General features: G+C 39.7%; 1 protein-coding gene across 5 annotated transcripts in view; it reads right to left on the bottom strand.

Moving 5' to 3' along the window:
* The window catches only part of TSPAN12 (tetraspanin 12), a 45,281-nt gene that overhangs the window by 11,115 nt on the left and 19,525 nt on the right, over nt 1-14,641 (bottom strand). For 4 of the 5 annotated variants that reach the window (XM_037390706.1, XM_037390705.1, XM_037390708.1 and 1 more), the window contains one exon: nt 3,777-3,851. In XM_037390706.1, the coding sequence (XP_037246603.1) occupies nt 3,777-3,851 (75 nt within the window). Of the gene's footprint in view, nt 1-3,776; nt 3,852-9,552; nt 9,669-14,641 lie in introns of all 5 variants that reach the window. The other variant, XM_037390709.1, reaches the window with a different exon arrangement.

Genomic DNA, 14,641 nt, shown 5'->3' with positions numbered 1-14,641 from the left:
AGTCTTCTCAGTGGCTTTCTGGTTTTGCCTGGAGCCCTGCATGCAGGTATCCTGAAAGTACTCGATTTCAGTATCCTGCTCAAGAACAGTAACAATGAAGTGTAGACAGTGAGACCTGTGAACTTTTTTCTTTGCACACATTCAGACGTGTAAACCTTTTCTTCTGAAAGAAGGATTCTTGAAGTATTTTTCTCTCAAATTTGACTACTCAGAAGCAAGTTGCTAGTGCTCTCCATTGTCAGACTAGGACCCTCAGTTTTTAATTTGTCAGGAACAACAGAAGCAAGTTCTATGGCACCTGGCATACAATGCAGTTAAGAGTCAAGGTAAGTAACTTCTGTTCAGCAGCAGAAATTTCAGTGTGCCGAATTAAAACAAGGAGTTGAAGACTTTGCAGTTACCCTTCTAGACACACATACCATTCATGCAGAGTTTTGCCTCGTTCCCATTAGCCTTAATACTCATGGTGAAAGAAATCACAATTGCAATATCAGCTTTCACTTGGAGAGCAGGGGAGCCCAGCTCCTCTAGCAGCTGCGACTTAACTATCCTGTTCAATTTTGAGTGAACAGTAAAAGCCTTTTACAAATAGTAATAAACATTATCTATGGGGAAAAAAAATTATCACAATACTTCCCAAGGAGTCTCATCTTTGTTGCGCTAGATGCTCTACAAAAATAAGAGGGACAATCACTGCCTGACTGACCCCGTAATCCAAATAAGAACATTTGATAATGTTTCATTACTGCTGCTAGTTACATTTTTGATGCCCTGATAAAGCTCCATATATAATAAATGTATTAATAATATCCCAGAAATTTAACACACCTTTCATTTAGCAGAATTATTTCTTAAGCTATAAAGCACTGAACTCACAATTGTCTATGTGAAAAATGTGGTAGCAGTAGTGTACTAAAAACACTTTAAAAAGTATCACAGAGTATTTCTACCACAAACATTTACACTGGTCACTACAATAAAATAATTTGGGTTTTTATTCAATGCATTTCTCTTTGCACTGCATTGGAAGTTAGCACTCCACCTTCTTTGGATAATATTTGATATTGCTGCAATTAAGCTTCTATTTGCTAGACTATTTCTTTATTATCTTATTTGAGTTGAATGCGGTCCAAGGTTACACACGTAACACAAGGCATTCAACTTCTTTATGAAAACAATGCAAAGCCAGGAGGTGGGGGTGTGTGGGTCGGAATCAAGAAGTGAGAGAAGGAAAATTAAAAGCAAGTCAAAACAAACGAAACCCCACTGCAGGAAGGCAATTTGAATTCTGGAGCTAAGGATGAATACTGGAATCTGTGTTTGTTTGGTTCCAAGAATGCCAACATACCAAACCAAGGACATTGATGTATCTATAAAATAAGCTTTCTTTCAGCTCATGCATGCAATACCGCACAATTATACATGATGTTGAGATGCATTTCGTTGACTATACGCCAACACTTTTCCGTAGTGTGGAGACAAACAAAAACTAGAGATGCTGGCTTGGTGTTAGCATAAATTCTGCAAAGCTCTGTTTGCCATTGGGATCTACTTATTCATTATAATTTTTCTAATGAGTATCAAGGCTTGACCAATGCCCAAGTAAGCTGTACACCCACACTGGCTTTTCAGTCTTGTGGGTGGAATAAATAAGTCATGAGGCACACTTCATGCTGAGAGCTATCATGAGCTGGAAGGAAAATTGTTTATACAAGGACTCTTAGAGCATCTTGTCCACGTGCCAAGGAGAGCTCATATTGGATCAGCAGAGGTGGTTATGCCTCAGTGACATTTTTGACAACATCACCCACCACCTATACTAATGCCAACCAATTCTCTGAAACCCACCAGGGGCTCATGTGATTTCATGCTACACTGAAACCAACATGACATCAAATCACACCCACGGGTATAAAAAGGGACTCTTATCTTAATCAAGCAGAATAGGAGAAAGCAAGCTCTAGGGAAGTGACTTGCACAGATATGAAAGAATGACTGCAAAAAATGCTGTGCTCTTCCAGGCTGCCACATTCCCTACAAGTTTCAGCAGCGAGAAACCTGAGACTGGCCCACTTCATCACACAAAGAGCAGCAGTGGTAGAACAAAGACACTAAGAAGACAAAATCAAATGGAAAGAGAAAACAAAATAATCCCAGTATTTCCTTATCGGAATCCAAAAAAAAAATATATATAAAGGGAGAGAAGAATAGGGACAAAAAAAACCAAAAGCAGTTGCTGACCAGATTTTTATCTGTTGTGTTTGCATGCTCATGTTCATACACTTGGACTCCTGGGAGAAAGAGGAAGAACCAGAGGAGCATGGAGTATCTGGGTTCACTGTGACCCACTGCAGAAGGTGCAGACACATAGCTCAGCACTGCTTCTTTTTGCAAAGGGGTGCAAGGAGACCCATGTTTTTTTCTGGACAGAAGCAGCATAACCAGTGCCTTAACATATGGTAGGGCTATGACAGCTTTTATCAAACTGTCCCAGGTTTGGGTTTCAGTAGCATAGCAGGTAACTGAAAGCTTGGGGGATCACACTAAAGCACACTGTAACTTCAGGTTCTCGACTAGTGAGGGCTGGAGGAGGCATGTACCACTGCACTGAAGGCTATGTTATTGCTGGCAAGATTTCTGTGGAAAGACAGATGTTAGTTGTAACTGTCATCCTTGGCAAAACCCCTGCAGAGGGTAGCTGTGCCCACAGGATGAAGCATGCCTCTTCTCTGCATTTCCAACTTTAAAATTCATCAATGTAAGCTGACATTTAAAGTAAAGGGACAGCCGTAACAGTTATGATATTAGAACACCCCTCTGGAATTTGTACTACAAGGGAATGAATGCTGATGCAAAGTGCTGCCACATAACTTCAGACTTCAAATCTGCCAGAAATTCCTTTGTCCCAGTACCCTGTAAGTATCAAGAAGGCTCCTTCCCATCTTACTACAATGTATGTACTACTCACTGTTGGAAAGGCCAGTATATTGGGCATATCTTGGCAGCTCAGAGAAACTATTTGTCTGTCTATTCATAAAAATGTACCACAGCAAGTACAAGACGTAAGGATATAGCAGCCAGTAGAACAACATGTCAGTTTAATTTCTGCTCAACACTTACCCATTTTCTTGCATGATGGCTACAGGTCTTCAGTCTGAAAATTAAAGGCTGGTACAGCTATAAACACTAGACAGAGATAAAACCTCTTAACAAGTTTACAGATGAGAGTGTTTTATAGCCAAGACATGTTTTGCCTAAAACTGGCATTTATAGCTTGTGGAGGCAGCGTGAAGATTTCAGCAGACAACAAGTCCTCTACTGAAAGAACACACTGTCTTTTTACAAGGTACACTCCGTTATAGCTCTTCAAAAGATGAAGAGCTTCTGAGGTAAAACCCCTTCAAATTCTTACATCTCCTCTCTCAAAATACTTAAGGCTGAAGTTTGTACCTGATCCTCAAAACTTCCAACGAATTCAATGAGAACCTGCCTAAGCAAGAACTAACAATAAATAAAGTCCTTAAATCAGGACTGCAGGATTTGGCTCTCAAATAAAGAGAGGGTGGACAAAAACCCAAATAGGACCTTCCAGACAGAAAAGCTTTCCCAGAAGAATTCTGTTTAACAAAAAAAAAAAAAAAAAAAAGGCAGCCGCTTGAAATTAGACTGTCGGAATAATGAACAAAGATAAACACTACTGCAATTAGAAAACAGCTAGCTAATGGAAATTTCTGTTTTCTTCTCTTGAAAAAACACAGCCTCCTTTTCTGACTCACCGTTATTTCCTGCTCGTAGGTCCAAACACCACAGGCCAGTTCAACGCAGAATATTACAAGCAAGCTTCCAAAATACTGCAGAAAACAGAACAGTCTTAGTTATTTTTGATACTCAGGTTAACTTCGAAAAAAAGGACTCAGTAATACTAAAGGACATCTCAAAACATTAGTAACATCTCACATGATTGAAGACATGAGATCTGAAATACGTTTTTGTAACCAACACATTAAAAATTCACGCAGCAAACTTTCTAAAGGTTTGTCATGTAACATTTCTTACTAACTTAACATAAAGCATATGAACATTGCAATGGGAAAATAAATTCATTTCCTTGTTGCCCAAGAGTGCAAGGCTACCATGAAAACAGTTGCAGAGGATGGTATTTTTTCCTTCATGTATGTGGAAAAAAACAGAAATCTCTTTTTTCAGTTCTGTCCATTTAAGCAACATATCCAAATCATGCAAATAGCCAAAAAGGGGAAGAAAAAAGAAAAAGAAGAATAAAAGAAGAGAAAATTGAAAAGACTGAAGCAAATAAGGTTCTTGAAAGTTATGTTCAAATCAAAGTGATTTAGATATTTGAGATCAGGCATAAACATACATGTATTTATTGAGATGGACTGAAATATCTTTGTCTATTACAAGATCTAACACTTGAACTATTTCAAAATAGAAAAATAGGTGTATAAATGAAGAACCTGTACAGGTCTTGGTAATGACAGTTAAGAAAAAGTGGTTGCTATGATTAAAAAGAAAAGGACTATCCCTCCATATAGCATCAACAAACCCTTTCTGAACTGCAGGATAAAGCTGCATGGAAATTAAGACTGCTTTAACTAGTGTTCTCTATTAAAAGTAACCCATTTAACTTTTATTGAAAGCAGTAGTATAGTTCCACTCATTCTTGACTCAAAACTTTCTTCCATGTCAATGGACTGAGCTCCCCCTTGTTCTCAGTACACAAGAATTAAAGTTACAGTCTTCATGGATTTTCATTTTATTTAGAAATCAAAAGAAACACCATCACAATATAAAATAGAATAGAATAAGTATATAATTCCATTAGTAGGATACATGCCAAAAGGCTTCCAATTTAGTAATTTCATTCCTGAATCTATTTAGCACAGGTATAAAAGACACAAAACAGGTACTAAGGATAAGTGGGTTTTTTTATTTTCTGTTAAAGGGTCAATAAGTTGTATAATTTAAAACAGAGAATAAAAATCTACAATATTAGGATTTAACAGTCATCTACACAGCACCTTTTTCATTTACTCTGTCTAGAACAGTGTAATTCACAGATACCTTGGCAACTACTGAACAGTGTCTTCTATTTGCTGGTCAAATCTAACTCCCTGATTTAGGTTTGTAGACACAAACAGCCAAATTAAAAATGTGTATGTAAAAATATTCATCTGAACTTTCAAGAGAAACCTATACTCATACCCTCTCCCTGCAAAGGTCTGTTCGATAAAGATGGTGTTGAAAGAAGAGGTCCAGCTGTCCTAGTCTCCATCATGTTACACTGCATCCTCGTTGTAGCTGACCAAGACATCACATATCCTTACAAATCAACATTATGAGTTCACACAGAGCACCAGTAGAGGCCTTCAATAACCAATACATTCATCCTCCGAAAAGAGGAAAAAAATTGAGTCATACCTTGTAAGAACGATTATGCTTTCTCTAAAAAATAAATTTATGAGCTTCTAGACAATGTATCCACTATCGCTTCAGTGCCTGCAAGTTATGAAAAGGGTTCTTTACAAAGTATTCGCTTTGAAAGAAGGAAAGAATGCCACATGCTTCAACTCTTTGAATTCATACCAAAAAATGTTTAAGGAAATCACAGCTAATACTGAGATTTCTGAGAGTGAGAACAACTAAATGTTTTGATGAAAGGCAAATTTGAGTTCTCAGCTGTGAAAAAAAAAAAAATCAGTGGTTTTATACTCTAATTGAGTAACAAGCCTGGGACTACCTGCTGTCCCCAGACCTTATACAAAACTCACTGATCATGGTGAAAGCGATACATCTGGGGGTATACATCTGGCATTCTCTGGAAAACTCTTTATTTGCAGTTCCTTGTAACATTTCATTCATTCACCAGCCTTAACATTTGAGACTTCCTCATTTTTGTCAGCATATCGTTAAGAAAGTTTGTGGTAGCAGTTGAGACAGAAGAGCCAAACCCAAGATTTTCTCCAGTTACTGAATACAGCCCAGGACAGAAAATTATTTAGCCAGATTCACTCATAAAAGACTTCTGGGTCTGCCAGGAATTGAGCACTCCCAGCTAGCACATCTGAACCCATCTGGGCACTGCAGAATCAAGCCTTCTGTCCTGAGAAAGCACATCATCTACTGATAAGGCAAAAGACAAAAAAAAGACACAAAGAGTTTACACACATGAAAGCACACGCTAAGAACTGAGCAACTGCAGGCACACCAAACTTGCACACAGGAGCTTCAGTTTCACCCTGCTACTAAAGGGGAATATTATACCTCTCTCCAAATGTAATGGTTTGAAAAACAAATAATTTTTTTAGAAGTTGTGTGGAAAAAACCCCCTCTAACCATTACTTAAATTTATTACCCCTAATTTCCATCTTTCAAATACAGAAATTATTACTGGCTTCAATGCTTATTCCTTGTCCCCAATTAAATTCCCACTGGAGTCTGAATGATAAATGCATCGTTCTGCGTTTACACACTTCTGCTTTTTGCCAGAAACAGGGACTTTGTTTTGAAGTAAGGCTTATATTTCTTCCTGTCAGCTGAGTGGCTACATTTTGTAAAGGAGACTAACACACTGAGGAGCACTATTCTGTATTACACTCAACACTGTGCCAGCAGGTCACTGATACTACCTTCTATATAAAATCTCCCTAACATCAGTCTTGGCCATCACTGAAATATTTTCTAAATTATTCTTTTTTTTTGGCAGGGAGAGGTTAGAATTGGGGAAGGCACAGAAGGGAGTGAATGGTTTCACACAGATATCTACATATCTAAAAATTATTATAAAATAAAAAAAGTCTACAAGCAACTAATGCAAAGTCATGATCACTTCAAGAACTAGACCTTTCATATGTCAAGTCCTGCAGACTTCTAACATTTCTCTTTTGTAGGCAATTGCTAATCACTATCATTCTTTCCCTAGTGAGACTATGCAAAGCCATCAGAAAACTGAAGCGGCTTCATCCTGTTACAAACCTGGCAGAGAGTTTCACCCAAGGATTTCCTCCAGCAAGGCTGTGAAAAAGCTAGTTTCTTCCTTGAGAGAAGCTGAGTGACTGAAATGCTGGTAGACAACACTATTTTGAAAGTAACAAATCCATGTAAAAATATTTGTCAATTAAAAAAAAAAAAATATAAATGTAACGCTCCTCAGTAAGTCACAAACACACATGTGGCCAAGATCCTCCTGAACTCCAGTATCCCTGCAGTGTCAAATGGATGCTGTCAACTAGCAGGAGCTACTTCTCCAGCATCCTCCTCATTAAGCTTGCTCACCACCGCTGGCCACAGGGGAGGAAGGCAGGCAGGCAGGCAGCAGCTCAGCAAAGCAGTAGCTTCCAACAGGAGCATCTTGTCTAATACCAGGAACTTTGCACAAGCTCCTGGCTTTTTTTTTTTTCCTGCAGCAATGAATGGGTATGTGTGCGTGTCTCCATCCTCAGAGCACAGAGCTGCAGCGCTGACAGCATGCAGAGGCTTAAACCACTGTACTTTTCCAACACACCAGTCCTGAAACAGAGGTGAAGGAACTGGGGACCCTGTTCAGGAGAATCCTGTTCCCCTCCCTTTCTTGTGCAAGAGTAAACAGGAAACAAGTGGGAACAAAGTCATTACTGTGAAAACCACTTTCAGAGATGTAAAGACAGACGGATGAAGGTCCAAGGGAAGATATTAAAGATATTCTCTATGTAATCACAAGACCCTGTTCTGCTGAAATACTCTTCATATGGTACAGGTGTAAAAGCAACCACAGCTGACATCCTCATCCTGCCCTGAAACTTCCAGTGCAGAAACCACACACATCAACAGCACAGAAACCCACCACAATGAATACTACCAGATCATATTCAGCTACTACAGTTTGTAACAGCCTCCAGAGAGGTCATGCTCCTGTGCAAATCAGACAACTGCAAGTCCACTTCTACAGAGAATTCATACGTAAGACAGAAAGGACAATGGGATAGTGGAACATATTGTATGGAAATCCAATAATGATGAAATTCCACAATAGAAGGGAGGTAACCATCAAGTAAACAATAAAATGCAGGAAAAAAAACCAAACAAACAAACCACAAAACAACAAACAAAACCGGGGACTAGCACTGAAGTAATAGGTTTTGTGCCAATTCAGATGGCTATTTAGATAGCTTTCTGCATAAAGGCTATTAAAACCTGATAAAGTACTCGAAAGATACATGGTATTTTCACATACATATTAAAAAAATCAAAATAATTCAAAACTATTTTCAGAAAAATCTGTTTGGATTGCCTAAATAGGATCGAAAGTTTCAGTCTGAATAAAATTCCTGCACACCACAGCGGCATCCCATAAGAGGGCACAAGTTCCATATATACACACACACACACACACCCCCCAGTGCTTCATACAGAGACCATATATGCTCTGGCATATGCCCAAAATGTCTTTGAATCTGTCCACCTAAGGCTAAAAACTGAACAGCAAAATTAATTTATCCAAATTAAATTGTAACAGGTTTTTGGTTATCCTGTTTGTTCTACCAAACTAAGCAAACGACCACCACCACCAAATACATAACAGGAACACATTTCCTTCTTCATCACCTCAACCATTTAGATACAAACACAAATAAAAATAGTAAATCCAAACACAAAGGCCACAATTACTGAATCTCAGATATTTTGCATTTGTTTAAAAGGTGTTTGTTCCAACAACTCCCATTCTGTTCAGAGAATAATGTTGAACAGCACACACATGAAGTACCTCAACACACAATCTCTCACTCATGCTTTCTATCCTGCAGAGTACAGGATTTTTTTGTTGCAATTGTGGGCAACTGCAGGGAAGAATATAAAGCGTGAAGCACAATGTTTTTTGTTTTCTGCAAAGATGCAATACAAAACTCTTAGTGTAGGTCTAGAGATTTTTTGTTTGTCTTGAATGTGCCACAATTCCTGCAATTAATCACTTAATATAACTTGTCTATGCTTTTCAGGCAACAGGTGAAAAGAACTGGTGAAAAATAATGTTCTATTTTTGTTACAAACATGGCAACAGAACAATGGAAAAACTGGGACTTCAGAAAACACAGTACATGGAGGGAGTTCACAAACATTTTGTTCCTCCCCCCACCCCAATCCCCAGTTTAAATGCCCTTCTCCAAAATACTTCCAAGAACATGGAATTTTTCAGAGATTTTTTGACAGTGGAAGTATTACATTCTAATTGCATTTAGCAAAGGAAAACTAGTTAAAACTCTAGTGTTTTGCGGTAGCCGTCTTCAGTGCGATAGCCAGGGCAACGTCAATACCCAGTGTCCTATTATCGACCGCCGTGACAATCGCACTGGCACAGCTACGAAAACCACATGACTGAGGTTGCCCTTCCAAGCTCTAGTGTAAGTATTATGCTAGAAATTAAGTTAAGAGCAGGAGCCCTCATAAGAAATCTGACGGCTTAGGGTATTTAGTGACCAAGGAGTCACTATGGCCTGCTGGTGCTAGAGCAGCCCGGGCAGGTAAGGGCAGTCACACTGGAAAGCCGTGCGTACATACCCAAGTACATTCCTGAAGTGATACCACAGGGGGTTTTTTCAGTCTGCCAGCTGGGTTGGGTAATTTTTTTCCCCAATGACCTGTGGAATGCCTCATCAGCATTCAGCTACTATAACCTGTAAAATCAGTGGACTGTTATCCCACAGACAAGGAGAAACAAAGACCCAAAGACATACACAGTCATGCTCTCTTGATCCTGCTCGTACCAAATGGGGTCTGACCATTTTGTTTGCAGCTTGGAACTGTGAATTGGAAGTAAGAGTCTTGAAAACATGTACTGATCTTTTTCCTCCTTCAAACCTTTTGGTTTGCATGTTGCATGACACTTCCGTTACTGTCGTCCTAGAAAACCTGAAAAGACTTCACAGCCTACAAAATTCATTTCTACAGAACAAATAGAACCCATCACACAACACACTCAAAATACTGACTTCTTAAGCCCACTTCCAGACAGCGAGAAAGCAAGACAGCATTCTGCATGTGAAAGCAAATGGCAATGGCAGGCTGGGGCTAATGACTGGAGTCAGAAGTTGCAACATGGTGAAGAAAAGGGCCAGCATGGAGGGTGTTGAAGCTTTTGGAGAATCTGCTCTAGAAGACTGTAGAAATGCTTCCATTTTTGAGCAAATGTGCCTTTTTCTGAAGAATCAGTGTACTAATTAATGAATTCATGTGCTCTGTATTCCATTTAATAAACATCCTTTTTCAAGTATTACCACTACCCTACCAAGCGCTTTTCTTTTCTCCCAGAAGACATAAAACTTATTTTTTTCCCTTCAGACTCAAAGGAAACAGCAACCCCTTTGTCAGACCAAATGAAGAGCAGCTGATCGGCAAGTCCAGCCTCTTCAGACTTGCTGTCTGCTGCTCACATCACGTTCCTGAGCAACGTGGTCCACATGGCAAGAGGGGCAAGGGCAAGGGCTGACGGATATTCCAAGGGTAAGGCTGCTGCAGAATTAAGACTTACCAGAATTCTAAAAGACCAGAGTATATGGTATGTAAAAGAAATGCCAGAAAATTTTAAGAGGGTTGTGCATTGCATTTCCCAATGGCTAACAGCCTGAGAGCATCAGCCTTGTTTTTCTGAGGCACAGGTCATCCAGACATCTGCCTGCACCCTGAGAAATGTCAGATGACCACCACTGCTACATCACCCATGGGAACCAGACTCTTTCTGTGCAAAACCTAGTAAGAAGTCCTTCCTCCCTCAGTAAGTTACAGGCTATGGTTCCCTTTATTTTTGTTACAGTTTACAAACTAATGTGGTTATTGTAATGATTAATCCAGCTATACTTTTTTAAAACTGGAGCAAACTCTCATTAAATGGAGTCAGACAAGCCACATGGAAACTGAAATCCTCTGTTTATCCACTCCGGCACCTCAAACTTTCCCCTGCCCTCCCTTCCTCCCTCCTCAGCTCCCTCAGCCCTGCCCTGAAGGGATTAACAGTTCATTTGTCATTCCAATTTAAAATTTGGTTTACTTGCTTGACAACATAGAAATTTGTGAGAGATGCAGTCACAAGTCAACAAGGAAATGGCCTGAAACCACCAATTTACATTAGCTACTGAATACCATCCAGTTCTTCAAAAGAAATACATTCCACAGCAAAATGGCCAAATATCTCTATTACTTATAGATTCTAGTCTCCTAGATCACAAAATTTTATCAGTCTTAAAGCCTGTGACCTTTGCAAAGTCCGAGTTTTAGAAAAAGTGGTAACTACTTATATAAAATGTTTATAACTGATTTTCTGATATTTTTTTTCAATGAACATTTTATTTGTCTAAAGTGTTCTTTTGATTGACCCTTTTGCTTTTTTAAAAACTAAACAAAATTATTTATGAATAGTTGGAACATTGTTCACAGCCTCAACTCTTCTGTGACATATTAATGACCTGGTTTAAATTTTTACTTTAATGGTTAATCTCTGCTTATACAAGGGAACAGGTATTACTTTGGAAATAAGCAAATGCACACATCAGACAACTATTAGGATTTATTTGCTCAAGGCTCAATTACCTCAAGTCAATGAACTCCAAGGAATAAGGGTTGTTGAAAGGTCATGGTAAAGTACTGAACAGGACATAAGTAAAGATATCCTCACAGCTTACCATATTCCCCTTCCCCTTTCTTCTTCACTTACTTCATAGGATTTATATTAAAAAATAAAGTTTCCTGTTCTGCACAGATTTTTGAAACACATCTTCCTTCATCTCTCTACCCCCTCTATTTTCTACTAAGGAAATTAAACACCATAAAAATGGTTCTTTAGTCAAGAAAATCCTTTTTCCTTGCAAAACAGGCCAAATCAGTGCTGATACATGCAGTAACTCTGCCTCAGCATGCCCTGAAACGCTTCAAACATTCACCACCTTGACTGAAAAAGTGCTCTTAGATATAAAACCCACACCGCAGCCTCTGTGCACACAGCAAAGTGCCTCTGTGGTTAATTAGTCAAGAGGGCAAGATTAGGTAAGAAAAAAAGAGATAAATTTACCTGACAGGACATCCACTCCATATTCTATTTGTGGCAGCAAGAATGCAGCTGAACTGCAGTGCCAAGGCATGCCCCAGAGGTGAGGCTGGGTTGTATTTCAGACAAGACAGGGGCATTTTTGCAGAGCTTTGTGGATCTGTTTACTCATTTACTCCTTCCTTGCCCTCAGGGACTCTCCCATTCCCTACTCCTTTCACCAGAGAAAAAGCTGGGCAAACAAGCAATGAGAAAAGAGGAGCTGGAAAGGACAGAGGGGAAAAAAAGCACTACAGCAGCAAGACCACATATCATCCCAGCAGCTCCCCACCTTCTTTTCTCAGTCAAGATGCAGCATCCCTCATTTCCATCCTGGTGTCACTCCCAGCTCCCTAGCCTCAACAACCCCAGTCCCTTGAACGTACTGTCATATCAACCCGTCTTTTCAATAGCTTCCCGGTACCCACTTCCGTCACTGCACTTGACCAATCTTTCTATTACTATCTTCCCTCCTCTGTTACCAGGGAGTACCACTCCAGAGCCCTCTTCAGCTCTGGTGCCATTTCAGTCTCTTCTACTGCCCTGGGTATCGGTGACTTTCAAGAACTTGGAGGGTGGAAGCAGTACTAACAGTGTAACAAGTGGGAATAGGGGAAAACAGGAACAAAGAAGATACAAGGAACAAGGCTTGCTCCAAAAGTTTTGGATCATGAGGCCACACATAGTGACACCAAGGAAAACCAATACTCAGGACCACACATCCCCAGGAACAGGCAAGGTAGTCACCCCCATCACAGGTAAGCCTAAAAGCACAGCACACAGTAAAAAGCGTGTGACAGAAATCCAGGCAGCATGTTTCATGCTGAAAACATTCTGGAACCATAAAATTACTACTGTCAACAGATATTTATCTTTTAATTTCACACTGTGATTTTTTTTTTCCAAAAGGATGAGTAAGTGGTCTTCACTAATGTAGAAGTACACCAAAAAAAAAAAACCCAAAACATTTCAATTGACAGCATTATAACCACACTGTCCAATCTTGCTGTCGTGAGTCAAAGGCATTTCCCTGAATTTCAAAATTTCAAAGGGCTGAACAGTTCTTGTTACTTTGAGCCACTGGATAACTGCACCAAATAGTACTATGCTGCCTCTGCTCTGGTATAACGTGGCTGTGCATTCAAGGCAGCTGCTAAGTGCTAGGGTGAAAGAAGCGGATCATCACCATGAGCACAGCAAACATTTGGATTTAAGCCAAGCGTTTGAAAGAAGACCTGGACACTCCCACCAGCTCCATTCCTATCACGCTCCTCCACCCCAACACTCTTCCCTCCATACTCCTCACACAAGCAGCTGCTCTTGCCTGAGGTTTGGTCAGCAGGCAGCACCCTTCATCTCAAAATACCTCCCCATTACGCTAGGCACCTTGTGTCTCTGCTCTGTAAACTCCCTCTCCTAATTAAGAAAATTTGGCACTGTTTCAAAGCACTTGCCTCTCTGCAAAAGTCTTTGAAGTATATACACAATCCTGTCCTGTACACTTACATAGGGGAAGACGAGGTCAACAAAGTGCACCTCATCCTTATGCAGACAGAGAGGCCGGCACTGAACCCCAGGACCAACACAGTCCACCCCACCGTGCCGGGAGCCCTGCAGAGCGCACCCACCCCTGCAAAGCCCATCTTTGCTCTGTGGTGACACTGTGGCATCACCAAAACTGATCTCAATATCTAACAATTTGTATGAACCTTACAAATCCTGTTTGGACAGGGAAGTTTCATTTCAAGGCAAAAAGATGTCTAATAATCGTTAGTACAGGCATCTCCTCAAGCAGTTCACCTTTGAATTGAAAGTTAGAAATCCATAAAGGAAAAAAAAAAAAAAAAAGCTCTGTGTTTATCTTCTTGAGAAAGTTGCTTATATGTGAAATTACTGGGGTATAATAAAAATTGGTGAATTTTAAGTATATTTTCTCTTACAAGTGGAACGTCAAACAAGCAGCACTTCAAAATACAAACTAAATGTCCAGCCCCTTACTTACACTGACTGTGAATGCGAGTTCTAGCACAGTACTGGCCTCTGAGCATCAAACTGGTACTACAGTGTTATAAACCTACTTAAACCAGTCTTTCAAGAAGGCAGGCCAACCTGTCTTGTGAAGAAGTTTTCCTCCTGCTCACACCATATTCACACACACACACATAAATGAACTGATGATAAAAGGCTCACACCACATTCACATCACACACATATAAATGAACTGATGATAAAAGGCACAAAATATGAAAGATAACCCGGTCTTTGTCCTGTCTAATTCTAAACTGCATGGGTTTACCCCAAGTATGTTTGTCAGTTATTCTTTCCCTTTCAATGCTTGGTAGTTAAATAATGAATAAATACTTCTGGTTGGTAAATAACAATTCCAGCGCCAAATGTTAATACAAGGTATTGGAGCAGCTGTGACTGTGGTAAGAGTCCACCTGGGTCAGAACAAATATCCTTTATTACTGTAGAACCAATAACCTACATTATTGAAGAAGTAAGTGGTGCTAAATTCTTATGCTAATTAATGCCAATTGTAGCCATAAGTACTGTAGAATAGCTGGTGTT

The sequence above is a fragment of the Falco rusticolus genome, chromosome 5 (assembly GCF_015220075.1).
Source record: "Falco rusticolus isolate bFalRus1 chromosome 5, bFalRus1.pri, whole genome shotgun sequence".
Taxonomy (NCBI): domain Eukaryota; kingdom Metazoa; phylum Chordata; class Aves; order Falconiformes; family Falconidae; genus Falco; species Falco rusticolus.
The sequence above is the reverse complement of the archived record's forward strand: the minus strand, read 5'-3'. Positions and strand labels throughout refer to the sequence as shown.